Source organism: Chlamydotis macqueenii, chromosome 3 (genome assembly GCF_036417535.1).
Source record: "Chlamydotis macqueenii isolate bChlMac1 chromosome 3, bChlMac1.mat, whole genome shotgun sequence".
Classification (NCBI taxonomy): Eukaryota; Metazoa; Chordata; class Aves; order Otidiformes; family Otididae; genus Chlamydotis; species Chlamydotis macqueenii.
This window is the reverse complement of record NC_141558.1, coordinates 45285297-45311396: the sequence shown is the minus strand read 5'-3', so window position 1 is coordinate 45311396 and position 26100 is coordinate 45285297. Positions and strand designations below refer to the sequence as shown.

Sequence of the window (26100 nt, the reverse complement as noted above, 5' to 3'; positions counted from 1 at the left end):
GCAGAGTTTGAGTCTATAAACTGCAAACTCACACTCAAAAAAAAAATCAAATTAAGTTGCGTTTCAGCATATGAATAGGAAACTTTTTTGATAAATAATAATTGCAGAATTATGAAACTGAAGAACTGTATCTTTCTTTTCATAGACATTAGGGAAAGCCAAATTTGTTTTTCTTGACTCTTATGTTACTGGTTGCAGGGATTTGCTATGTTTTTATACCAGTTCTGACCCCTTTGATACTAGGCATTGCATTAAACAAACACAGAGCAGAATACACAGCATTTGCCAGACCTGTCAAGATATTTTCAGAATTTTCATTTCCTTATCTGCACTACTTAGTATGTCAGTAGAGTCATGTGCATTTTGTGTTCCCCCTCCATCATTAATTTAGAGTTGGACTGATTTTTTTTTTTTTTTTAGACTAAAACCAGACTGTTCAGAGACTGGACTGTATTTTCCTGTTTGTATAAACAGCGTTGAGCAAATTATCTGTGCTATAAAAAGATAACAACCCTAAAAGTTTAAAATTTCTGAGAAATTTGTTTTAAAACATGCAACTGTTCTTTCTGTTACAGATGAATGACATTATAGTGACAGTTAGAGATTCAAATCTGAAGCTGACACTTGCTTTTGGAATAGGCATGCACCATGCAGGTCTGCATGAAAGAGACAGGAAAACTGTGGAAGAATTGTTTGTGAACTGCAAAATCCAGGTACATTTGTTCTTTGTATCCTGCTGTAATTAGTTTTACATGGAATCTTAAAAGTTGGCTTTTTGTTACATATACCTCATTAATCTTTCTTTCTGTTTTAGGTTCTTATTGCTACAAGCACATTAGCTTGGGGTGTAAATTTTCCAGCTCATTTAGTAATTGTTAAAGGAACAGAATACTATGATGGAAAAACAAGGCGTTACGTGGATTATCCCATTACAGGTACTCACATAAATTATGGAAATGCCCATATTGTGAAATGTATTTTAAGCATATGCAAATGGTCTGAATTATTTAGTAACTGATCGCTGAAAATACCTAATTTGAGCAGACACTAGGAGTGCTGAGGAAAGGGTTTCTTTGTTTAATGTGAGTTGTAAGAGTACTCTTAAGATTTTCTGTAATAATGAAAATGTTTCTATTTTGCAAATCTTTTATTATGCTAGATTCCTTTAATATGTATCATCCAAAATGGACATTAAACAATTAAAGGTACAATATAAAGTCATATTTGCCTACCTAATTAATTGTATAAAGGAAGCTTTCATGCATCAAATCTTTTTTTTCATTTTTGAAACCTTTTTTAAATAGAAACAGATTTATAACAGTAAACTTCACCACGGTTTAAAATGCAACAGTTGAATTACACATGTATGTGAACATAAAATTTATACGTAGTTACTTGACAGTAAACAAAAAACCTTAACTAGTCTAGTATCTTCAGTGATGTAAGTGATATCTCAAGTAAGTGATACTTCAGAAATAAGCAGCTAAATTAAATATTTGAATTTCTGGTTTGATACAGACTTTTATTGCTTTCTGGCTCCACTTTTCATAAACTGTTCTGTAGTGCTTTCAACAAGGTATAGAAAGTGAACCATGGAAGAACTTCTTTCAGAGTTCAGACAGGGAGAATATTTGTCTGGATGGTACTAAGCTTGAAGAATGAGAACAAGCTAAATTTATTCCAGGTTTCCTGTTCTGTTTTCTCTTTCTCTTTTTGCAGGAGAAAGTTTATTATTAAATGATCCTATACTATGCCAGAGTTATGTACACCTAAGGACAGTCTAAATGTTGCTTGTAATGTAAATAGAAAGCTTGCATCTTTTTAACCATGCACTATTTTTTCAGCAAGAGAAGCTTACTAATGAAAAAAGGCTCAAACTGAAAATACTACAGGGGTTACTTCTCCAAGTAACCCATCATACAGTTTAATTTAGTGGTTAGTCCTCTGCAGGAAACTTGGGATCAATTTCCAGACCAACTCTCTTGTTCAAAGATTCTGATATGACCTGGGAGCTTAGCCATGCACGCTTGCATTTTGTGACAGAGTTCGGCTGATGTAAACGTAGCGCAGTCAGTCTCGGCAGAGAAGTATCTCGCTCGTCCCGACTGGAAGAATAGCGACAACTGACTTTATTACTGAATGGCAAAAAGTGATGAGGAAAGAAATCAAAGGAAGTTTTAAATTTTATGTTGAATCTGTGGGACTGTCAGAGAGAAGGAATACAGAAAATAGTATATTCAAAAGAAATTTAAAAACTCGATAAGCATTGAAGACTACTTCTGCTGTTTTAGAAGTCTTTTGTACAAGTACTCACAAAGGCTTTAGGGAATGCTTATACTTTCACTGTTTATTGCCTTTTTTAATTCACGTAACTTGGATATTGAGGATTGTTCAATTCTTGAATTTTCAATAAGACTTTGCAGGGAGATGGGAGTGGATGGAATACCACCATCTATGTTTGAAGCATTTAGATTTTTGTTGTCTGCGCTGCAACAGAAAGCACAGATTCCTTACTTTATGAAGAAACATGTGGTGTGGTTTGCTTAGAGCATTTTTATTTTTAACTTTCTAGAGAGTATTTATGCATCTGGAAGTTCTGTGGATAGGTAGTACAGTTTTGCAGCAGCAATAAAATGAAGATGTAATGAGTTTCTTTCTGAAATACTTCCAAAATTTCACAATGCTGTCTTTAATGCTGCCCTTAAGTTATGCCTTCACTGTTCCATCATGATATAACTTGGTTTCTCCCTACTGAAGTTACTTTTCTGTATCAGGGATGCATTTGGCTCCAAGGAAGCAGCTGAGGGCAGAATGAATCATTCTGGAGTGTTCAGCAATTTGAAACTAAGTAAAAATGCTTCTTTGAGTGAAGTTGGAGGTTTTGGGGAGGGCTTTTTCTCAGTTACCAGACACTTAGTCAGCCAGTTGGATCATATTTAACATTTCAGGAGTTTAGTCCAGTGATTAGAAGCAGCCAAGCAACATATAGTCAGTAAAGAAAATATTGGGTTTGAATAATTATGTAGTGGATATTGGCAAAAATAATTTCCTGACGCTTTTTGGTAAATCCATTTCCTATATGGTATTATGCACAATTTAATTCACCACGTTGGAGTAGCAATAAGTTGTTTCGTCACCCTCCTGTGCACATACATATTCAGAAACATAATTTTCAAACTAGTTTCATTTTGCATTTTCATGTCACTCCTAAATTAACAAAAGGAATAAACTGATAAAAAACACTGCTGTCTATATAGCATGTGGGTGAAAATGTGTTACTAAAAACTGTTTATTGTCGTTGAGCTATTTCTCCTATCATTGTCCATTGCTGTATCCCATTCTACACCCTATGGCTTTTCCTTCCCCAACTTTTGACCACTGGGCCAAAATCTTACTGATTCTGCAGCCAAAGAAATTGCTTTTCAAAATGCCAGGTACTGCAAGCCAAATGTTATGCAGGTATGATAAAGTTCATAGAGAATACTCAAAATATAAAAAGTTTTTTTAAAAAGATGTAAAACTTACTTAGGAACTGCTTTCCATTGTTTCTGCAGAGTTAAATAGCTGTTGGAGGCACCAAAAAGGAGTTGGAACTCTGTTGAGCAAGACACAAAATAGTCTGTGCAGATGCACCTCTCAGATTATGAGAAGACACAAACAAATAGATGATAAGCATACTTATTTTGGTGGCTGGGTAACGAGTTGAGCATAGTAGCAGGCAGAGTAGTAAACTTTAACTGTACCTGCATTTAAATTTGTAGATCATGATCTGATAAAGGGACAACATATGATACAAAACCATCGCTACTCCAGTGCTAATAACTAATGTAACTTATTCTGATGTTTGAGTGGTAAAGGTCAAAGTTGCCAGTAATTAGAATTTGCATTTACATTTTTTCTTCTAAAATATTTAAAACCCAGGAAATCATATATAGGAGAAAAGTTTATACAAGGAACTTTTATTATTGTGAAGTCGAATACTTGAAAATTGGGAAATAATAGAGCGTTGCCATTGTAGGCTTCATGAGTTCTCTTACTCATCATCTTTAATTGCATATGGTCAAATGAGGGGTGGATATGGAATGGAAGGAGAGTAGAGGAAATTTATCTTACATGTAAGCTTGGATTCTATTGCAGTGGGTGGTCTTCAAGTATGCAGGAAGATAGTATCTGCCAGAAAGAACTTCATTGTAAATTTATCTGAAATGGAAAAAATATTTAGATGTGTCAAAATCAATGGGGTGTACAAGGCCAAAGAAATCCAGAAATCCTGTATTGCAAATTATACAGACATAAATACATTTATTTTTACATTCAGATAAATACATTTTTTTAAAACATTATTGTTTCTTTGGCAGATGTACTTCAGATGATGGGGCGTGCTGGCAGACCACAGTTTGATGACCAAGGAAAAGCTGTAATTCTAGTTCATGATATTAAGAAAGACTTCTACAAAAAATTCCTTTATGAACCTTTCCCAGTGGAATCCAGGTAAAGATAAAGCAATCGGAAAAGCTGACCAAATTATAAACAGTACCACAAGTGAGGGAGTACCGAGGGATAGAGAAAAGTGAAAGAAAATTCCTTTGACAAATATCTCCTAAATATTAGGGTCCTAGAACAAAACAGTGTTGAAAAAAATATTATCCATCTTTAGGCAGAAAAACCCTTTCTTCCGTGAGTTTTGACACACTGTTGAGCTCTTTAGTCCATTCCCAGGTAATACTACAAATGCTTCTCTGCTTCTGAGTGTTGTCTCAGACATTTGAATGAAAGCACAAACTGTTCTTCAAGCCCAGTGTGCAGGATAACTATACATGATCCTCAGAACCTTCTCTAAAACTCTGTCACAAATTCTTAATAGGAAAAAAATAGGTCCATTTCTATTACTTATTACCTAGAATACTTGTTCCATTATAGATATCGCGTTCTTCAAAATCTCACAAGTTCAAAAATAAATCTACATGGTGTAAATTACTACTAATAAACTTTGAACACATCTTTCACTTCAAAATTGCAATATTTCTGTCAGAAACACCACTTTTTTGTAGGCCCTCTGAACTTAGTTGATACAAAGTTTGCTGTCCAGCATAGTATAACCTGTGCCTTGGTTTTGATATTTGTAGTATACTTAGTTTTTCAGCGAGAAGCAGAACTAGATACATCAGTCTCCTCTAGATGCATGTTTCATTGAGGAGTTCTCAGACATCTAATAAAGCATGAGGATTACTGAAAGCTTTTCTCAGTGACAAAGAATTCACAGTATTGTTCTCCTAAGGAAACTTCATCCCCCAGTATAAGCAATAATGGAACTTCGATCTGGTCGGGAAATTTGTAGGAGCTTTAGAGCGCTATCCACCTGTGACATGCACTTGAAATGGGCTGGTGTATTTGTAGGTTAATTTCTGTGGTGCACAGAAATATAATTTTTGCAAACAAGTAATGTGGAGACATGCACTTATTTCCATTGGAAACCACACTTTTTTTAACATATAAATTTCACTTAGCACAAAAGGCTAGGAGTTGAAGTTCTTCAAAATTATAGCTAATAAGTCAAAAGAGCAGTGTGATTAAAATGATGATGATATATCCAGACTGTATGGCACTAGCATAAACTAGGAAATCTCTCAATTCATTGGTAAGTGGTATTTCTAAGTAAAGAAATCATATCTTCAATATAATGGTAGTAATCACACCTTGTTCCTGTTTGGAATACTATTAATATTCTGTGTTTCTAGGAGTTGATTTTGTGTGTATATATTTACTTTGTAGTTTGATATGTTCCATCTTCTACAATAAACAAAAGAATATTTGATAAATTTTCAGATTAAGATTCACATACTAATAGCGATCTCATTAAGTTCTATGTAGTCTGTGATTCAATTAACTTAGAGTTGTCTTGGTCTCTTTTATGATCAAGTATTTCAAGTAAGAGGCTTCATAGCTTCAAAGAGAAACTGTTTGGGGCTTTTTTGAAGGGTTTTTAGTGAGTTTTAGAATGCTTTCCCTGTCCTACTAAAGAGCATATTTATCAGCTTTGTATAGTGTCTCCAATTTGTAAAATTAAATTCTATATCTTTTAATTAAAGTGTTGTTTTTTTTTTCTAAAAGCCATTGTCTATGTTTTAGTGGTAAGACATGAGTACACAACTCGTATGACAGGACTTGTGCTCTCACTGATCATGGGCCTGAAATGTCGCACATTAGAAGTAAAAGAGAAAGCACTCTCTATTTCGGAATAGGTGTTGAATCATCTGTCCAGTTTCTGCTGGACAGTCTAAGTGGAACACCTACAGTTCTTGCCTTTGAAGCATGCTATCAGTGGTATAGAGCAGTAAAACAGCTACTCATTCCAAATTATTCTTTACTTTTAGCAATAGGGAAAGAACAGTAGGAAGAGGAAAAGGATTATAATAAATAAAAAATTGGGCTGATCCTCAAGGATATTGGCCATCTCGTGATTCAACTCTAGCCAGGCATGATCTCATTAGATACCCTAATGGAGGTCTTCCATTTAGTGACACTAAATGGTATTTACTTTGTAGGAGTCCTTTTAAACTGCTTCTGTTCTTCTGTCTTTCTGAGTTCAGATCTTTCTGAGTAAAAGTAGCTGCCTTTTTTTTTTTTTTCTTTTACACTGGATGAAGATGAGGCAAAATCTGGAGGAAGCAGTTTTGATGTAATTTAAATAGCCCTGAAGTATTTGTCAAGTATTAGCTAAGCTATTGCCACCGTTTCATTTCCTGTTTGTCTTTCCATATGATTCTCTGTTGGATCAAATCAGTGTGATCATATGGTCAACACACAGTATTCAGAAGTTACCACTGAGTAGCTCCATCTGAATACATTCCATGAATGACTTAAACTTGTGAGTTCTTGGTTCAATCAAAAAATAATTTGAGCTTCATTCCACTGTCATGTAAAGAAGATGACTGACCTTGCAATTACATTCCCCCTTCTTCCCCTCTTCTCTTTTACCGGAAGATAAATATAAAATATTTTTCAGATTAAAAGTAATAAACCCTTTAATGCACAACTCTACAAAATATATTACCTGTCTTTGTGATTGTAAAGCCAGCTAAGTCATCTTGTTTTCTGTTCTTCAGCTTGTTAGAAGTGCTGGCTGACCACCTGAATGCTGAAATTGCTGCTGGAACTATTACTTCCAAACAGGATGCGATGGATTATATCACCTGGACTTATTTCTTCCGTCGACTTATAATGAACCCAACGTGAGTATAAAATACAAGTGCAATTTAATCTAAAAGTAACTTGAGGGCAGAGTTGATCCAAAGGTGATCCCACTCCTGTTGGAGCCTAGAATAATTAGCAGTCTCCCATGTAGCAAGGTTACTGGCCCACACATGCAGTAAAACTTGTGTCCACATTTTTTAAATATTTTTTTCTTTAAATATAAATGCATTTCTTGGCAGATAACTTTACAATTTAGTAACAACTATAAAATAGCCTTATTGAGAGGGCTACATCGACACCCCTAAAATAAAACTCCAGATTATCACATTCCTTTAGGTATTGTATTTATAATGTGTTACTTTTTTCTGAGCTACCACATTTGTATGTTCTGCCCAGTGTTCTATAGAAAATCTATTAAGACCTGGATTTTTTTGTAATAAATGAGAGAATAGCTATCAGCTGTTTCTCCGTGATAAAGTTTACTTTCATTAGGGTATCCTGGTGAAACCATGTGTGCAATATTTTCAACGATTGTTATCATCCTGCCTAGCTCCAGCTGGTATGCAGATCATTCTGAGCTGTTCCAGCAATGTAGCTTGCCTTTGCCACAACATTTTTTTGGGTAAATGGTATGTTACCTATCATGTGATCATTCTTCCACTGAAATAATGTGGCAAATAAAGAATTAGGCATTTATAGCATTAAATATTTCTTGATGTACTCCAGAGTGTTGTATTTCTGAGACCAAGTTGATGTCCATAACATTTGGCTGAATTTTCCGCTGGGTTCTTCATGGGCAACCGCTGGTAGGAGCCTGCAGGTGGTAAAATAATTTCTTTTAATTCTTTTTTAGCCTTCATTAGTTTTGAATTCTGCATATAGTCCTATGCTGAGAATCTCCCACAAAATAGGATTTCCATCTAATCTTGAGAAATAAAAAATGCAGAGTGTTAAACCCGTGAACTAAAGAAAACATATTCAGTTCTCTCACTTCATAACTAACAAAATGAATGCATTTATGTGGAAGGTATTTCTCCTCTGAGAGTGACAAACAGCTGAATTCTGGTTTTGTCTAGGCTAGATGTGGGTAAAGCTGTGTTTAGTTGTATGACTTCAGAATTTACAGATGATCTGTACTACAGGTCATGTTAAAAACTATGCTACTACAGACACTATTCTTTTTTAGTGTAAAGGATAAGTATTGTTGTTTTTAAATGTCTTGCTCTTGAACTACTGTGTTGAAGTGATTTTGTTGATTTGCCTTTGGCAAGCTTTGATCATGTGGTATCTGTGGTATGTAGATTTTTAAGACACAACATATAACCCAAATGTAAGTGTAGAATATAGAAGTGTAGTCATTTGATTTAATAGGCAAGCTCTTCCCAGTATAAAAGAAGGTTCCCACTGGAGTATGAGGTTGATGTGTTTACTGATGGTCCTTTTTTCTCAGCAGTTTCTTTAATGTGCAGTGTCATGGAAAGCTAAATCTGAAGTTATCACAATACCAACTTTCAAGTGAAAGCCCTGCTATCCTGAGAGGATTGTGGGAAGAAAGTTAGGGAAAAAATGAAGGAAAAAAAAAAACCCACTGTATTTCATAGTGAGATGCAGAGCCTTTGTAGTGAGAAACAAGATGAATGGATCTTGACTAGTCATGTCCGTAGTGGCAGGACAGGAATGCATATTGAAGTTTCTAATGAGATTGGAGTCTTTCATTGGAACACCACGCATGCAGGTTGGAACAGTTCACAAGTTGTGCTGCTTTACGCCCCGTTTCATCCACGCAGAGGTACTCAGCATTCCTTCTGTACTCAGTCATGCGAGGAGAAAAATGGAGGACATTATTGCCTCTGTCAAAGAGGTCACTTCTAGATACCAAGTGCAAATGCAGTGGATGCATTTCCATTCCGTGACATAATAATAAATTCTGTTAAGTTTCATCCAAAGTTACTAAACTAGCCAGTTAGTAGAATTCCTGGACCTACTATCTGTCATATTTTAAGACCTCCTACAAGCCAAGCAGTTCTAGCATGGTCAGTGTTTGAATGAGATACATTAAAGGAAAGTCAGTGATAGCTGAGATAACTGTGAATAAATTGGAATGTAGTGCAGGATTTTACTGTGCATATGATGAGCGTATGAAATGACTGATATTACCAGATACTTGTGGCCCTTAACAGTCCAAAGGTTTATGGTTTTCTGGTTTGTTTTGTTGTTGTTTTTTTTTTTTTTCCACAAGAGTAGGAACACAATGGCTGAATTTTCATTTGGCTAGTTACACAATACCTACTCATTGTTGTTTAATACAGTGTTCTCTTTATCATGCCCTGCCCCAAATCAATTTTGTTGACTTTCTCTCCTCTGTGAAACAAGAACTGTTTTCCAGCCAGCAGGTGATTGTACCTTAGTGGTGAATAAGTAATTCCCATATGCATGATTGGTAAATTGCCTTGTGATTCATTAGCATAAAAGTCATTGTATGTGATGCTGTAAATCCCAAAAATAATGGGCTTAGATAATATGCAGAAGATTTATATTCTCATTTATTGTCAGTTTTAGTTACTTGTATATTAAAGCTGCATAAACAAATCTAGGATCATTCTATTCCAGTTCAGTATCGTAAAATGCCTACAGTTTGTACTATTTAAGTAATGTTAATCTACCTTTGGTGTCAGGTAGAAATGAAAGTATCCTTTTTCTCCAAGCATGCAGGTTTCTCCTAAGCATGCAGTCATTAGCAAAAGTTTTTCTGACACACGAGATAATTTGTTAGACTTGTGATAATGGCTTTTTTAATGGTATTGCTGAAAATCTTTGCATGTTAAAATACTTCTTTTCATTTTTAATTGTCTTGTTTGACGAACCACTGCATCTTGAAATCTGTGAAATGGATTTTAACTGTCTAGTTATGAGGAGTGATTGAGCTGTTGATTTGGGGGAGTGGAGTAGCTGAGTGCTAGTTTTGTTCAGAGGCACACTGACTAGTCGTGCACGTTGTTGAAGAGATGATGTGCAAAGAAGAGGGATGATCCAAATAAAACTGTTTATCAAAGCCTATCAGTCTCAATATCCAGGATTTTTTTCCCTGTTCTTTCCCTCCTCCAAGGCAATTATTCCTAAATGTAGAGGGTTTTGAATTTGCACGTTAAGTCAAAGTTTCTGTGCTACTTCAGTCAAGTACTACAACGTGTTCTCCTCTCCACATACAACTCTCGTTCTTCACTTAGTCAAGATCATGCAAGACAGATCAGTGAAGTGCCTTGTTCTTTGAAAGGGGCTATTTTGAGAAGCTTGTCTATGTCCTTTCCTTGGCTGAAGTTCCTTGACTATTTAATTCTTTTACCCTTATTAAAGATTATAATCTGCAACTTTCTACAAAAGAGAAATGGCTATGAGAAACATTTTCCTTAAATCAGGTTATGATATTTTCCAGATACGGTAAAAGATAAATAGAAATTTACAACATATGTAAAGTTAAGCAGAATCAGTTTTCATTTGGAAAGTTAATTTTTAGATATTCTGAGAGAACACATCAGATCACTGTTTAAAATGTGCATAATTCTTTATGTATTTATAAATATATATGAGAATGTGTGCATACATACACACCTATAAAAGCAGTTTTCAGTGTAAATTCCTTGTGAAGACCTGAAAAAATTGTTTTATTAATTCATTCTGAGAGGATTTTTTTTTCACTTTGTATCAGTCTTATGAAGTTTTCTGGAGTGAAAGAATAATATAGCATAAATTATAATTAAATTATCTCAGATGCTCTTATCATCAAATAATTATATTTTACTTTAAATTTCCTTTTCTCCATATGATTAGCTGAGCATGTCTAATAACATGTGAATAAAACATCTGAATAAAAATTATTATTATGTTTGATAGTATAAAAATATATAATAATATAATAATATCATATTAATATAGTTTCTAGTCAGTTCTAGTAATGAGGTGACAACTAATATCAGCCAGTTAGGATAGAATAATATGTATTTCAGTGACAAAATCACAGTTATTCAGAATTTTAGGGCTGATTTGGAATTATATCAGAAGAGGGGATTACTGAAGAAAATTAAATTAACTAACATTAAGAGATAAAATAGAAAAGTTTAGCAGTAGCTACAAAGATCAGAAGCTAAGAAAGTGCAGGTATATTACGTTGCAGTAATTACCAATATCCATGTTTTGAATTGGTAAGCAGGTATTTTTCAAGGTGGATTCTTTGTTTTACAGTCACGTTTAGATCTGTGTGCATGTAAATATACTTCATAAATAACAGCTATAGGCATTATTATGGACTTCATAACAAGAGCTTCTTCTTTTAAATTATTAAGGTCACAGTGATGTAAAAAGTACAGGAATATAGTTCATGGTATGCTTTTACCAAACTATTCACACAAACAAAGTTTTTCCAGTTCTCTCAAGCTGAGAAGCCTCAGGCTGCTGAGTATTTGAGTCACCTCCTGTTCCCCAGTCTGCAGCAGTCTCAGGTGGGAATGCAAAGCTGAAGATCCCACATCTCCCCATTCAGAAAGCAAATTCACATAGTTGTATTCCTACTCTTAAATATGATTTACCTGTACAAATTATCTATTGGAATATATCATAGGAAAAATAAATGCCCAATCAGTATGTAAGCAAATTTACATGTGCCTATTACCTCCGATTTCTCATCTTATGAATGCATCTTAGAAGGTGAATTTTCTTGTAAATATTTTAATTGGAAGGACTGATATGGAGGCGAATACCTCACTGATGTCAGAGAAACTGGATTCTTTTTTGCTTTTGTTAAATAACCACCATGTATAATACACTAAAAGCTCATTAAAGATAGCAATGTATCTATTTCTTATACCTGGCATAACCAAATATATGAATGCAAGAAAATACGATACAGTAAAATACAGCTAGAGATTACTGTCTGCAGCATTTGTGCCTGCTGTAATGCATTTTAGCAAGCCAGTCAGGGACTCAAGTCAGTAAGTGATGCCTTAACAGCAGAAGTGAGCTGGTACATTGGTTCGTAGCTCTCTGTCTCTGAAGATCCATCCATTGTGCCACATACTCAGTACCATTTCCGTGGTACCATTTGAAGATGGCAGCTGCTGAAAGCCACAAGCTGATCAAAGTAATCAGAGTTGATGACTGCAGTAAAGTGATTTACAAAAATGACTGTCTGTGCTTCCCCCATACTTGTTCATAACAAGATTCAGGACTGTAAAATCTCAGAAAGCACAGTTTCTTGCTATCAGGTGAATGCTGTAGATTTGTCCATTTTGTGCATTTGTTTCAAAAGGCATTCCGGCTAGCAAGTTTTTTCTTTTAATATTTTTTTGGCTTACTCTGCCACTCATTTTCATTATGTGTGTCACTATTACTACCGTATAATCTGAACATAAAAAACATGGTGCTGTAACAAATGACTTCACAGCATTGACAGTTCTAGCAGGACCATTTCAAGGCTGATGAAAAATTTCCCAGAGAGATCTCAGGTCAGGTTTACATAAGCTAAACAGGAAATGATTGCCACCATTCGCATTAAATCCTAAATGTTTTGTGTAACTTCATCTACATTTTATGTTCCTGCACGTCTCTCTGTCTCTCTCAGCTGATGAAATTCCACACTTCCTTAGATTAGAGAAATAAGTTCATGTTTCATGGTTTGTTGTTCTTGCTAAGCTCTACAAGGTTTGGAATTTTAAATATATTCTTTAAAAGACAATAAAAAGTCCTTCAGTTTTTGATTGCTTAAATTTTACATACTTTGTAAATTTTTATGATATTTAGGGGTTTGTTATTGCTTTTTCCCAATGGACTACTAATGGAAGTTAGCCTGTCTAGCCCATGTGCTAGATGCTGTTAGGATAAAACTGCCTTTGACTTTCACACCTCTCAGGGGACGAGTAATTGTTGTGTTCAAACAGCCTGTAATTGTGATCCCGCTGGCTTTCTCAGTACGCTTCTGGCTATTAGAATCATTAAACAACTCAGCACCTGTTAACAGCATTGTAAATATTCAACCCTGCTTGTGTGCAGGTTGAGTCCAATATAGGAGAAGGCTTACAGAGCCCAGCTTCATAAATTAGAGCTTCTGACAAGTCAATTATTGTGAAACTGGGCTTCACTGTGAAATAAATGAAATGGTGTGCTGATAAAAAGGTAGGCTGTCTGTTTATAGCAAAGGGAAAATAATGACTAGATGATTCAATGCGGTGAGCATGAAACTGCATTGTTTTTATTCTTTATCTGTAATTAAATAGTTAGGTAATACAGCTTCGTAGAGGAACTCACATACGATGCAGTTTTTATACTTGGAGCATACCAACATGCAAAATTCAACTTGCATTTATGCCTGTGCATTCAAAATACTGTCTAATGTCATGATACCTCTGTTTTCACTAATGATTTTAACATAGTCTTTCTAGATGAATAGCTTTGCTTTTTATTAGGAGAAAATGTGCTGAGTGATCAAGAAGCTCCTGTTGGTGTGTTCAAAATTATATTTACCCCATTATAGATAGTAGTTAAAACACACTGGTACCACTTCACTCAAGATTACAAACCATTTAAGATTTTTGTTTACATCATTTTATTTCCACTAGGCAGATATATATTTACTCCTTTGACAAAAAAAAAAAAAATGACCAAAAATGAGCAAATTTAAAATTCACATAGTTTTTAAAAGGCATACTGCCTTTTATGATTACGACTTCAGGGTGAAATACTGCAATTTACACAGCGCACAAGATAAAGTCTATTTGAATTGCTGTCTTAAATTTCAGTCTCAAAAAAAGAATTTCAGTGTATTGCCTGTATGTCTTCCTTTGTTTTATAAGAATTCATCATCAGTGTTGTGGTACTGTAAATAATAGTACTGCAGTGATATGGTGGAAGTCTGAATACCGTGACAACAAAGTACTTTAATTAGAATCATTTCAGTACTGTTATATTCAATTTAGAGAAAAATACTAATGAATCACAGAAAATCATTTCACGTCCTTAAACAACTTATGTAGTTAATTTGCTCGATTATTTTCAGAAGGTAAACAAAATGTTAAAGAGTAATTTCTACTAATAAGGTCTAAATGTGTTTGGTGATATCAGGCAGATAAAAGGTGCAGATGGAAATTTTGACCATATTTTATCATTACTATATTACTTCAGTAAATTTAAAAGGGGAGTCATGAAAATCAAGTTGCCTTGAAAACAATGTTAGAGTACTTTTGCTACAAATACATTTTCTTTCCATAAGGCTGATAATGTGTGGCTGTCTACCATATAAAATGTTTTAGTCAATATAAATGTTTCTTTTGTTTTGGTTTGGTTTTGGACAATAGCTATGTTTTAAATATTTGAGATCCTCTCAGCATGAACTCATATAAAATATCATGGAGTTGAATACTCCAGTGCCAACACTTTGTGGTTGTCTAATGTAGCTGACTGCTTCCTGCTATCAGAACAGATTTTTTAAAATCTTTTTCTTGTGGTAGTAGTGTTTTACTCCAACTTTACCCGATTATAGGTGAACATTCAAAGCATCAGAGAATTAACCGTATAATTTTTGATTAATAACAATGGAAAAAATCTGGAAATGACTGTACTTCTATTTAGCATGCAGGTTTTTTTCAGTTCTGTTGCTCTTCAAAAAGATAAGTGTTAAAAACTGTTTAAGAAAATAATAATGCAAATTCTCTTAATAAAGCAATCATGGAAGGATGCTTGTAGTATACAAAAATGCAATTCTATCTTTTGAATTTGCTAACAGTAGCATTTCAGTAAATGAAATGGAGTTTAAATCAGGGAACGGGATTCATCTGCCCGAATATAGCATCAACAACTGATTGTCTGAAATTCTTTTTTTTAGTGATTACATTCCACCTCATCCTAAAGCAGATATATTAAATATTTCAGATGAATAGCATTCTGCAAATGTATGTTTCGATTCAGTGGCAGTAAGGGGAGTTAAAAAGACTAACTCAGGTGTGGCTGTAACTATGTAAAATCGGCTGAAATGGATCTCAACACACTGTTTTGCAGCCTGTTGTTCACCTGCGCAGCATAACACTGAAAGAACCTAATCTCCATTACAGCATGTGGTATTGTTTCCAGTGGGGATACTGAGTACATCGTAACAGTAGGAATTTTTACTAAAGCAGCTAGTATGAACAAAGGAGCATCTTTCATCATTGCAGCAATCTCAGTAGTCTATTTGTGTGACACTATTTTACAGAATTAAGTGAGCAGGGACAACCTTTTTTACTGTCCTTTTCAACATTTCAATAAATAATCAAAATTTTTGTTTGTTTGAATTCTACTTTGAAATTACATTATTTAATTGCTTGGCTCAAATTCAGAATTTTAAAACTTTCTGGTCATGCTCAGTTTTTCTTTACTGCTCGTTGAACTTTTTTACTTTCTGAATTGCTGCATTTGTTGAATCTAGGACACAAGTTCTTACTACATTTTTATCTGGAGTTTCTAGGTAAAAAGTCTCCCTGAAATTATGTTAGTTTGTGTGAATAAGAATCTTACAATACAGCTTAAGTTCTACAGTTAAGGAGTGCAGACTTCAGTCACTTGGTCTTTTTTATATGCTGGCATAAAAATGTTTTGGCACACTTTATAAACATTTTTCCTTCATACAGATAAAACTGAGAACCATTTTTAATATATATAGTTTACCTAAACAATTTTACTTGAAAATTAACATGTGAAGTAACCACATTGACAAATACACTTTTCCTTTTTTTAGCAGTTTTAACTTTGAGAATAAAATAACATGGAAATTTAACAACAAACACCAACATTTGAATTGGTGTATGGTTACTTTTTCAAGAGCTGTCATTAAATATCTAGTTTTTATTTTCAGAGTTCCAGGATGTAAGAACAGTTGCTATCCTTTGTGGGTTTTCTTCCTTTCTCGAAGTTAAAATGCTATTACTTGCATTAGTACTGCTTGTTCACTTTCATACTTATGTAATCAGGAAAATATACTTGGGCAATCAGGAAAATTTTCCCACTAACAAAATATAGCCAGTCCTGTTCTGTTTGTATCAACCTTTCTATTAATAGATAAATTATCATCTTTCCATATGTACATGCTTGTATTGTGTTGATTGCTCCCACAAACCATTTAAGAATCATGAATTTCTTGTTAGCCTATATAAGGGAATAGTTCTGTGTTTAATTGTTTAATGCAGATATTGCTGTTCCAAGTATGTGTGTGTATTATAGCAGCCTTGTAAGTTTTCCTACAAGACGTTATTGTTAAAAATTTTCAGTGTCAAAAGTATTCATGTAATGCATCTGTTTTCAATTTATCTAGTTACTATAACTTGGATGATGTGAGCCATGACACTATGAATAAGTACCTCTCAAGCCTTGTTGAGAAATCCCTCTTTGATTTGGAATGCTCCTACTGTATTGAAATTGGGGAGGTAAGACTAATCTGTGCCTTACAAGAGTCACTAAGATACATGCTCCTAAAAGTTGGGAACAGCACGATACATGCTCCTGATTTGAGATGTTAGAGTTTGTCTATGGAGCTCTTTGTAAGATTTCTGTTGAAAACTGAGCTTAACTGGGGTTGCAGCTAAATTATGATGTAGTAGTAAAGTAGTCTTAAAATATTTTACAGTTTTGTAGGAACCATTTATATTGAACCATGTAGGAACTGTGTATATTTGCTTCCTCTTCTAATAGGATAATCGCAGCATTGAACCTCTGACATATGGCCGCATTGCTTCCTATTACTATTTGAAGCATCCAACTATTGGGATGTTCAAAGATCAGTTGAAACCTGAAAGCAACATTGAAGAATTGCTCTTAATTCTGACAGTAAGTACTGGTATTTTCTTAACTGAAACATATATAACTCATGACTCTTAAAGACACAAGTGTATGAAAAAAAACAGCCCAAAATTAAGAAAAGCATTTCTTTCCTGTTCTGTAATTTCATTTTTTGTTGTTTTGAGTAATATACCTGAATCATTTTTGATGTTTCAAGTGTTTAATCTAATCGGTACATCAAAATTACTGTATACACCTATTTCTCTTCTTATGTTCCTTTATAATATTCAGGATCTATACAAATCTAGTATTTGTTTTTTCTAAGTAGATATAAAATGATAGAATAAAAAAATGCATATCAACATCCTAAATCTGTACCAGGGCCATCACTTTGCACTGGGACAATCTGGAAGATACAGCAGCCTTAAGAAGTGGGGGAGACACATGGAGAAGACCTGTTTCCTAAAATACCTTCTTTTCCTTCTCTCAGCTACTTCATAATCCCTGAGGTCGGAACCTGCAGTAATGCCAGCTCGTACAGTTAGTCTAGTGACTGTTCGTAGAGAAGTGCAATGCAAGGCAAAAGATTTTAGGATACAGATCTGGAGACATGGTGTACAAAGTAGCGTGATAGTATTACATTCTCATCATAAAAGAATTGGATTTTACTCAATTTTCCTTTTAAAGTACTTAAGTAGTTATATCTACAAAACCTTATTTTTCAAAATGGTATAACTCCACTTGTACACACATACCTGAAAACAAGAAGTGCCTGAATATTATCTAGAAGAACTTCTTTCTGCCCACTTATGACTGTAGTCTCTTTTATGTACATTATATAAGTGGCCCAAATTCTTTCATATTCTGATTTCCAAGCGTTAACCTCAAAATTAAAGTCCCATCTTGTAGTATTTATGTATGTTACTTCTATATTCTTTATTGTTTTGACATGCTGCCAACATTTCTGCGAGGAGAAATACAGGAAGAAAAAATCAACAGTGTGCATCTTGGCAAAACCTGGTCAGCATTTTTTTGACACAAGGAAAGCCACTTTACTAGTACAGAGACTTTCTTTCTGATAAATTTAAATCACGTGCTACAAACATCGGAGAATTACAGCTCAGAAATAACGACCACAGTAATCTTTTATAATGGAAAGTGTTAGACAGTCTAAATAGGGGAATTACTATCACTGACCCTGCAATATCTGTTGTTCTCTTGTCAGAAAACATAGCAAATTAAATGAAATGAAATTCAGTATATTTGACTGAACTCAAAATGGTAGTCAACCACAATTCCTATGTATGCTGTATGTAAAATAACTGAAATTTTAAAAATAAATACCCACTAGTAAACAGAAGTTAAATAGTATTTTGTTAAATATTCATGGTTAGAGTTTTACTCCAGCTGCTGTCTCTTTAAAATCTCTTCTCTCTAGAGAAAATTTTCTCCACCTAGAAACTTCAGAATTTTTTTTCAGACAAATTTGGACAGGGAAAGTTTGAGAATAGCATTAGCAGAGAATGAGGGACATTTCGTGACACTGGTTAAGCTAGTGAGATGCATATGGAAGATGAATGATGAAAGCAGAACCTAGTGCTGTCTGTCTTATGTCAGGGCTCCTCATCTGTTTAAATAGCTTGCATCCATGAAGCACAAAGGTAAATGGCAAATATTTCTGTTGTAGAGAAAACTTAGGACCCTACTGTTGGGCAGAGATTGTAAAATTTAAAATTCATTAATAATGTTTTAATTCTTTCCAATTTTTTTTTTCCTGGAAATATGGTCTTGGAAGTTGTCCATTTACAGTTTTACGAGGAATGAGACGAAAAATAAAATTGATTGGGGGTCAAAATGTGCCACGTGTCAATTTGAAAGATGAAGAGGGCGTATAAATGCTGGATACCATTATAGCTGACAGTTTTTCCTTCCTTTTATGCAGATGTTGATTTTCATAATTATTAGTGGAATTACTATTCCGTCTTTTTGAAGGTGTAAATTGAAAGGGTTTTTTTCAGTCTGATGTAGTGTTGAAAAGAATTGCCATTTCAACAGAGTTATTGCCAAGGATTTTCCGCACACCACCCCCCGCCCCCCCCAACCACTGTGAATTAATGAGTTTTGTAATTACGGCTGTTGCTTCACACCTCTATTGTTAACCAATGACATTACATCTGCCTTGCTCCACTGGTGCCCTCCTCCTTCTTATTGAAGCATTTAGCAGTTTTGGCAATGGGGAATTACATGGCATGGGGTAAGTAGTCTAATTAGGTATAAGTGAAAATCCTGAGGGAAAAGGATATTTAAAAAGTAATTTGAAGAATCTCTTAATGATGCTGGAACTGAAAGCTGTAGCTATAGTACAAAAAGGCCTGTTATCATTGAAAAACATAATTATAATTGTGATTATTCAGCTGATCACTCAGTTTTAAAGTTTTGAATTTTAGACTGTGTTATTTAAGAATAATGATCCAAAACATTTCTCAAATGCAGTTGCAGGATTTTGTAGGTGTGACATGTGGGTCTTTTTCTTGTTTGGTGTTCATAATCTTGTAAACCTTTAGACATTTACAAGTTGTCTGATGTGTATAAGGAAGGCAGAAGTGCACAATTGTAACAAAGAAAATACTGATGTTGTGGGTTTGAAATGGAATATATAAAAGTTTTTGCCAAATTGTCAATGTGTTACTGGATACAGCGCAAGAGTTTGTTTAAAACAAAACCAGGAAAAAAGCAATATTGCATTCAAGAATTCAGAAATTTATGATCATGTTAAGGTTTTTAAATCTGAGTTTAATTAAGGGATTTTGAGTTTATGTTGATATTTTACCATGCTGATGGGAGTGTTCAGAATTCAGGATCATTCACCAGTGAATTATCAATGAATCTTTGCAACTCATGTGAAAAAGTAGTTTCAAGTCATCCTATTTCTAGTGCTGATGGGCCTCTCAAAAAAGTCCCTTGAGAGCAAGATTTGTTTCCACTTAGTAGTCAAGACCATTCATAGTCATCTTCAGTATCTGTTCTATTCTCTGTTTTTATTTTATCTTTTCATTTGATCATCTGCCAGCATTTTGCAAGATCAAATGAATTTTTTTCAGTATGGTTGAGGGCTTGAAGCATCCATAACATGAACAGGAACGTGGCACAGGGGTACAGCCCCGCAGTCGTCTTGGAAGTATACAGTAATAAGTGATACAAATAGATGGGGTACAATCCCCTCACACTTCTCCTTCTCTCAGTAAATCTGTACTCGAGATGTTTAATCTGTTTTGGATTTGCAGTTAGCAGGCAAAGTTCAGATTCAGTTACTCTGGTAACTGACTTGTGCTAGTGGACGTGTAATTTTTCTGAGACAAAACGTTTGATGCTTTTCCATAGAGCTTTCTTTAAAACTTTCCTAACTGTGCTTCAGACAGTACTAATCCAAATGAGCTTAATCACTGTTGAGTTATAGTGCTTCTTGCATTAAGTATTATTGATGATAAAGTGTTCATGAATTATTACTGACAGGCTGGATTTCCCCGAGGTACCTAAAGACTGTTTCCTTTTATTCTGGAAGTTAGGTGCAGAGATTAGAACAGAGGTCTGGGTAAAAAACTGTGACAAATACTCTGGGGTAATTTTTATCATTTTCTGTACTGAATCAGCGGTCACCCCAAATCTTTTTAAAATGAAATGTAGGTATGTTGTACCTTGAGGAAAGTAGGTCTGTCTTAATGATTAATTAGGACTGTGATGGCTAGATCCACTAGCTTCATGATTTTTGATGATTTGTTACTACGTTTACCTGGTTATCTGAATAATATTCTTATTTACACAGCAAATACTTTGTTGTAGCGGTTCATACAGGATAGTGAAGGGGAGAACCATCTTTCAGCCCTTGTTTTATCTGCATATTGTTTCTTATTTCTGGTTTTGATTTTTACCTACAAGAGAGAATTGGGTGGTATTCTTGTTCCTACTGCTGTCTTTCTTGTAAACTGGTCATAAGAGATGGGTTTCCTTCTAACTTGGGGACCTTAAGGACAAAACAATGGTATTTGTATTATATGAGGGCATACATATCCATCTGTCTCTGATATAAACATGGACTTTTACGTTTGGTATCCACCTACCTCTTCACTATGTTTCTTTCTGATAATTGACATGGTTTTGTTACACTGGCTGGTATTAATCTAAGTATTTTGGAACTCAGCAGAAAATCTGGTGTTGCTAGAGTAGCAGATTTGGAAGGTAGAAGGAGGAGGTTCATGAAACAAGCGCTCTCCATCCCAGATACATACATAACAAAAGAGTAAAGTTATTAATGCCTTATCTGTCCTTCATTACCTGTTAGGTATTTATACTGTGAGATCCTAGGTAACTCAGTTAACCTATAGCTTTATTTTCTGATCGTCATCATTGCCACATCCTATTCTGACCAGGTAAATATGCGAGTCTTTGTGAATATTAACATTCTCAGTCTAAAATAATTTTATTTCCTTAGGAGGATTCTACCTTAAAGCTGTTGGTTCAGTCTCCCATGAAGGGGCCACAAAGGTTTTTGACTCAGGGATAAACCATCTTTTCCACTGGTCTCCAGTTAGATGCCAGGAAAGGAGAAATTAATAAGCTACAAAAATACTGTCCAAGAGCAAGCTAATGTGACCTGGTTTGTGTATTATTTTCTCTGCAAGCCATGGCAGAAACATTGCTTTGGGGTTTTTTTAGTGTATTATATAGAATTGGTTCTCTGTTCTATGAGCCATTTCAGAAAAAAAAAAAAAAAAAAAACAGATCACTTTTCCTAGGCCAGTCATTTTCTAGTTTAAATTTACATTTACATTTAATTTAGAAGGAAATAGAGGTGCTACTATGATTTTCTTCAAGGCATAAAAGTACAGCAAGATGGTGTTCAGTATGTTACTCTTTTTAAAAATGGCATTTCAGTATCAAGAATAGAAATACTTTATTACATAAACTTTATATCAAATGAAAAGCAATTATGTTACATGCTAACCTTTAAAGAACTTACATATTTGATTTTGCGTATATCGTGCATTCTCAGCAATATGAACATGACTGCTGAGGCCACTCTACAAATAGGAACAGGCCTCAGCCGTTATGCCTATTTTAGTGACCCCTCATAATAGGTGAAAACTGTTACCTCTTACCATTAAATCCTTTCTTCTGAATAAATCCATACCTAGGATTGTTCAGTGAATAAATTTCATCTAAACACAGGTATTTCCAGGATCATTTACTTAATTTTTATACAGCTTCTGTTCTCTGGTTTTAATATTTCAAAACATTTGTGCTTCAGTTCCCACGTGGAAGATCTAGATAGAATCACAGTGTGTTAATAAAATAGTTTCAATTTGAAAATTGCATTTGGCTTTGTGAAAATAAAACAAAATGCTACAGTGAATTTTAATAGCATTCGAATTTCATCATCTGTATCCAGTATATTCCAATATCTTGCACCTAGCAGAAGGAGTACTTACACACATGAATACTTACATATTAAATTTGCCTTGATTTTTCTCTGGTCCCAGTAGGTGGAGCAGTTTTGAATGTTGCTGCAGTACTTGAATATAGTAATTATTTTCTAACATCATGACACAATTGTTTCTTATTTTTCTTTTTCCAAACGATTGTTTTATTTTTAGTTTGAAAGCGTCATATGCTGCCCGCCTTTCCAAAATAGCACAATCAGTTGGTAAGTCAAGATGATAATGCCCACCACTGGCAGCTAACTGAACATGGCATGTCTTTCATTTTTATGGCATCAATAAGAATGAATTATGTTCAAAACTAGAAAATATAAAACCTTTCCATCTCCAATACATGACCTTCTAACCTATGATTAACAGATCTCCTTTTTTTTCTCTCCAGTCTTTTTACTCAACTTCTGTAATTTCTTGCCAGTTTAAAAAACTGAATCAGTGCACGCAAAGGTAAAAGAAAACCTATTTGAAAGTTGAAGTTAAAGGTTTCTGACATACATTTCCCATGAGGTAGGCCATAAGACAAGATCTGTTACTTTGGCAATAATATAGTATCTTTTTTTTTTTTTTAATTGCAGTGCAGCATCCAAGAGAAAAACTTGTGGAAATGTATATAGCTGTGGTAGTGGAAGCCAGTAGCCTCAGGGTAAATTCCCATTTCAAACGCCTGCTTTAGTAACTGTTTCTGTCAGAAAAATTAGGAAATAAATTCCTTTAACTGGAGCTGTAGCTGCAGTTATAACAGCAATGAAAATACCAATGAAAACTATTTTGATAAGCCAGGAAGCTATTACACATGTATCTGCTAGGGCAGATAGGAGTACTCTCCTGGCCTTATACTTACAAATGTGAACGCTGGCTGCCATCTGTGGCAAATCAATACTTTACTTCTCCTTGGTATATATGCTAGAAGCAAGTTCAGGGATAGCAAGCTTGGTTTAGCCAACTGCTTAAAGCTGCAGACAATTCAACTATGCACCATTTATTTATTTATTTTAGCACAAAAGTCTTTGACTTGCCACTTGGCAGTTAAAATTGTAGCCATGGTCATTATGTGAGATTTCAAACTCTGCATAGTTGTGTACATGCAGCCAATACTTTGCAAAGTATTGAAAATGAAATGGCTTTTTTTCAGCAGTCGTGTCATATGGCTCTATTTTCAAATATACAATATATTGAAATAACTTTTGTGTTTGTTGAAACAAAACTGAAGTTCTGAACTGCATCTTTATTAAGGTAAAGCTGAATATTTTATAATATGCAATGCTGCTTTGATAAATGGCTGTGGGTTCTCATGCCCCAAGTACTCCAGAAGGCAATCTTGCAAGCTCGGTGTGCCTTTAGAAAGTCAGTACAAGTTCTACCTACTTTGTACCTCCCACTTTGTAATTAAAACACAACATGCAAAATTAGGCCCTCTGCAACCTGCAGTTCTTTTGTTTTCACTGGTTTCTTGTTATTACCTTTGCTTTTGATAGAATTATACTATTGTTCTATAAATTACAGCAGTTGCAATTATATTGCTGGTGAATTTGTTTTCACAGAATTCACTTCACTTAGTGACACCACCTCAGCCTTACTGACTGCTGTTTAAAGGCACACAAATGTTTTTCTCTGTCAGCAAATAAGTTATTTCTCAGACTTGTAAAACTGTTAAGAAAGAGGATGGCATTTTGTATCTTGTTCTCTGATTGGAACAGAAATTTCAGGATAAGGATTGGTTTGGCTGAAATAATTACATCATACAAGACTGGTATCCAGCATATATTGTTCCTTTAGCATAGCAGTTTAAAAAAAAAAGGACATAAGAGGATTACTGATCAATCCTTAATGAAGTATCTGACACTTGTATTTTCCTATTTACATTTAGATTCTTTCTTTGTCTCATTCTTTTCTTCTTTTTTTTTTCCTGATGGAACCTGGCTAGCTTCAGAAGGATTAATTTTATTTTAAATCTTGATGTTACATATTATCAAAGATGAACTTTCAAGAAATTGACCTCTCCTGTTATTTACTTAGTATTTACAAGGTGCTTTACTTCACAGTTACTTAGGTAGCTCATGTTACCTATGTTAGAGGAAATTGCAAAGACATTTTTTCTACCAAAAGGCCAAAATATTTCTTAGCATTTGAAAAAGTTAATATATATAAATTGATAAATTTGGTATAGCATAGTAAGCTTGCTTTTAGAGAACAAACAGCTGCACATTTTCTTCACCTCTGCAGCTTATTGAATGTGGGCCAAGCATTCAGCAAAATATTGGAATTGTTGCATGTGAAAGCTGTCAAATTATGCACTTTTCTAAGTATTTTTATCAAGGATGATGCTCGAGTACAACTTTCCTTAATTTATAGAAAGTAGATTGTTGTCCTGTTTCCCATGGTGGAGTCAAATCAGACATCACCAATTTGATCAAGTTGCCCACATGCCAACTTTCCACTGCCTTGCCTTTCTTTCTTCCAGTGGAAAAGAGGAGCAAACCAGCAGAGATTATTCAAACTGCTAGTTTTCAGAAAGAGAAAATATCTCAAGTCTATTCCTCTCACCTTAGAGGGTGAGAAAATGGCTAACATCCCTCTCACAACAGGTCTCTTAAGTCCTTCTCCTGTCAAGGTGAAGGCATGCTACTATGTTCACTTGTATTTCTTTACTGTGTCTATACATATCTACTTACAAAATATTTTTAGGTAAAACTGATGCATACAATATTAAGAAATTTTATCTTAAACATTAAATCATTGAATGCACAGTATTCTGTAGCTTATGAGAGGAATTCCAACCTTTTTATCATTTGCTTAAGGCAGCAAGCAAATGTAAACAACATGAGGTGTAAATAATAGATTACATTTTCTTTTGTATGTGATTGTCTTAATATTTACTATATGCAATCATATAACATGTTAATTTTTAATACTTCTTTAGCTGTAAGAATGCATGTTTGCTTTCTCTTGATTCACAGAGAACAGATGGATGCTTGACTGCCTGCTAATCCACAGCTGGAATGGTTTCAGCGGTTTCCACGTTGCTGGGTTAGAGTGGCTTTTCTAGTGGACTGAGAGGGCAGCAAGAGAGGGATATCATTATTCATCAGTATCCCAGTGGGATCGCTGCCAGCAGAGATTAATTTTTTCTGTTATGCTTGTAAAACAAGCTCAGGTGGAGTCTCTAATCCTCAGGGCACGGGTGGCAGATCAAGGAAGATGCTACAAAGCTAGTTAATTTTCAGATTCTAGGGGAAACAGAAGCTCTGTTAGATGTATAAATACATGATTGCAAATTTAAGTAGCTCAAATCCAAATGGGATCTTCCCAGACATCTGGTACTGAAAATCTCTGTTTTCTTTGTCTTTTAAAAGAAGTTCTTAAAACTTTACACCAGAGGCAAAAGATCTGCAACTCTCTTAATCATCAGTCATCTTTCCATTTTATCTTTTTAATACAGCTCTTACAGTGTACTTTAGATGAATGCCTTTATTTACAGGTAGAAAATACGTGGTATAAGTCTGTGTAGGAACATTGTGTTTACAGTATTCTCACAAATTTTTGTGCAGTGAACATCACCAAGAAAAATTACTACTTGGTATCAAAAAGGGTTAGATCTGCCCTGGTAATGCATGGTACG

At 34.6% G+C, this 26100-nt stretch overlaps 1 protein-coding gene across 2 annotated transcripts in view; it reads left to right on the top strand.

Moving 5' to 3' along the window:
• The window catches only part of ASCC3 (activating signal cointegrator 1 complex subunit 3), a 276330-nt gene that overhangs the window by 218774 nt on the left and 31456 nt on the right, over positions 1-26100 (top strand). The window contains exons 31-36 of one of the 2 annotated variants that reach the window (XM_086743241.1): positions 576-713; positions 815-935; positions 4359-4491; positions 7107-7232; positions 16526-16637; positions 16903-17037. In XM_086743241.1, coding sequence (XP_086599367.1) covers positions 576-713; positions 815-935; positions 4359-4491; positions 7107-7232; positions 16526-16637; positions 16903-17037 — 765 coding nt within the window. Of the gene's footprint in view, positions 1-575; positions 714-814; positions 936-4358; positions 4492-7106; positions 7233-8047; positions 8086-16525; positions 16638-16902; positions 17038-26100 lie in introns of those variants that run through there. The other variant, XM_086743242.1, reaches the window with a different exon arrangement.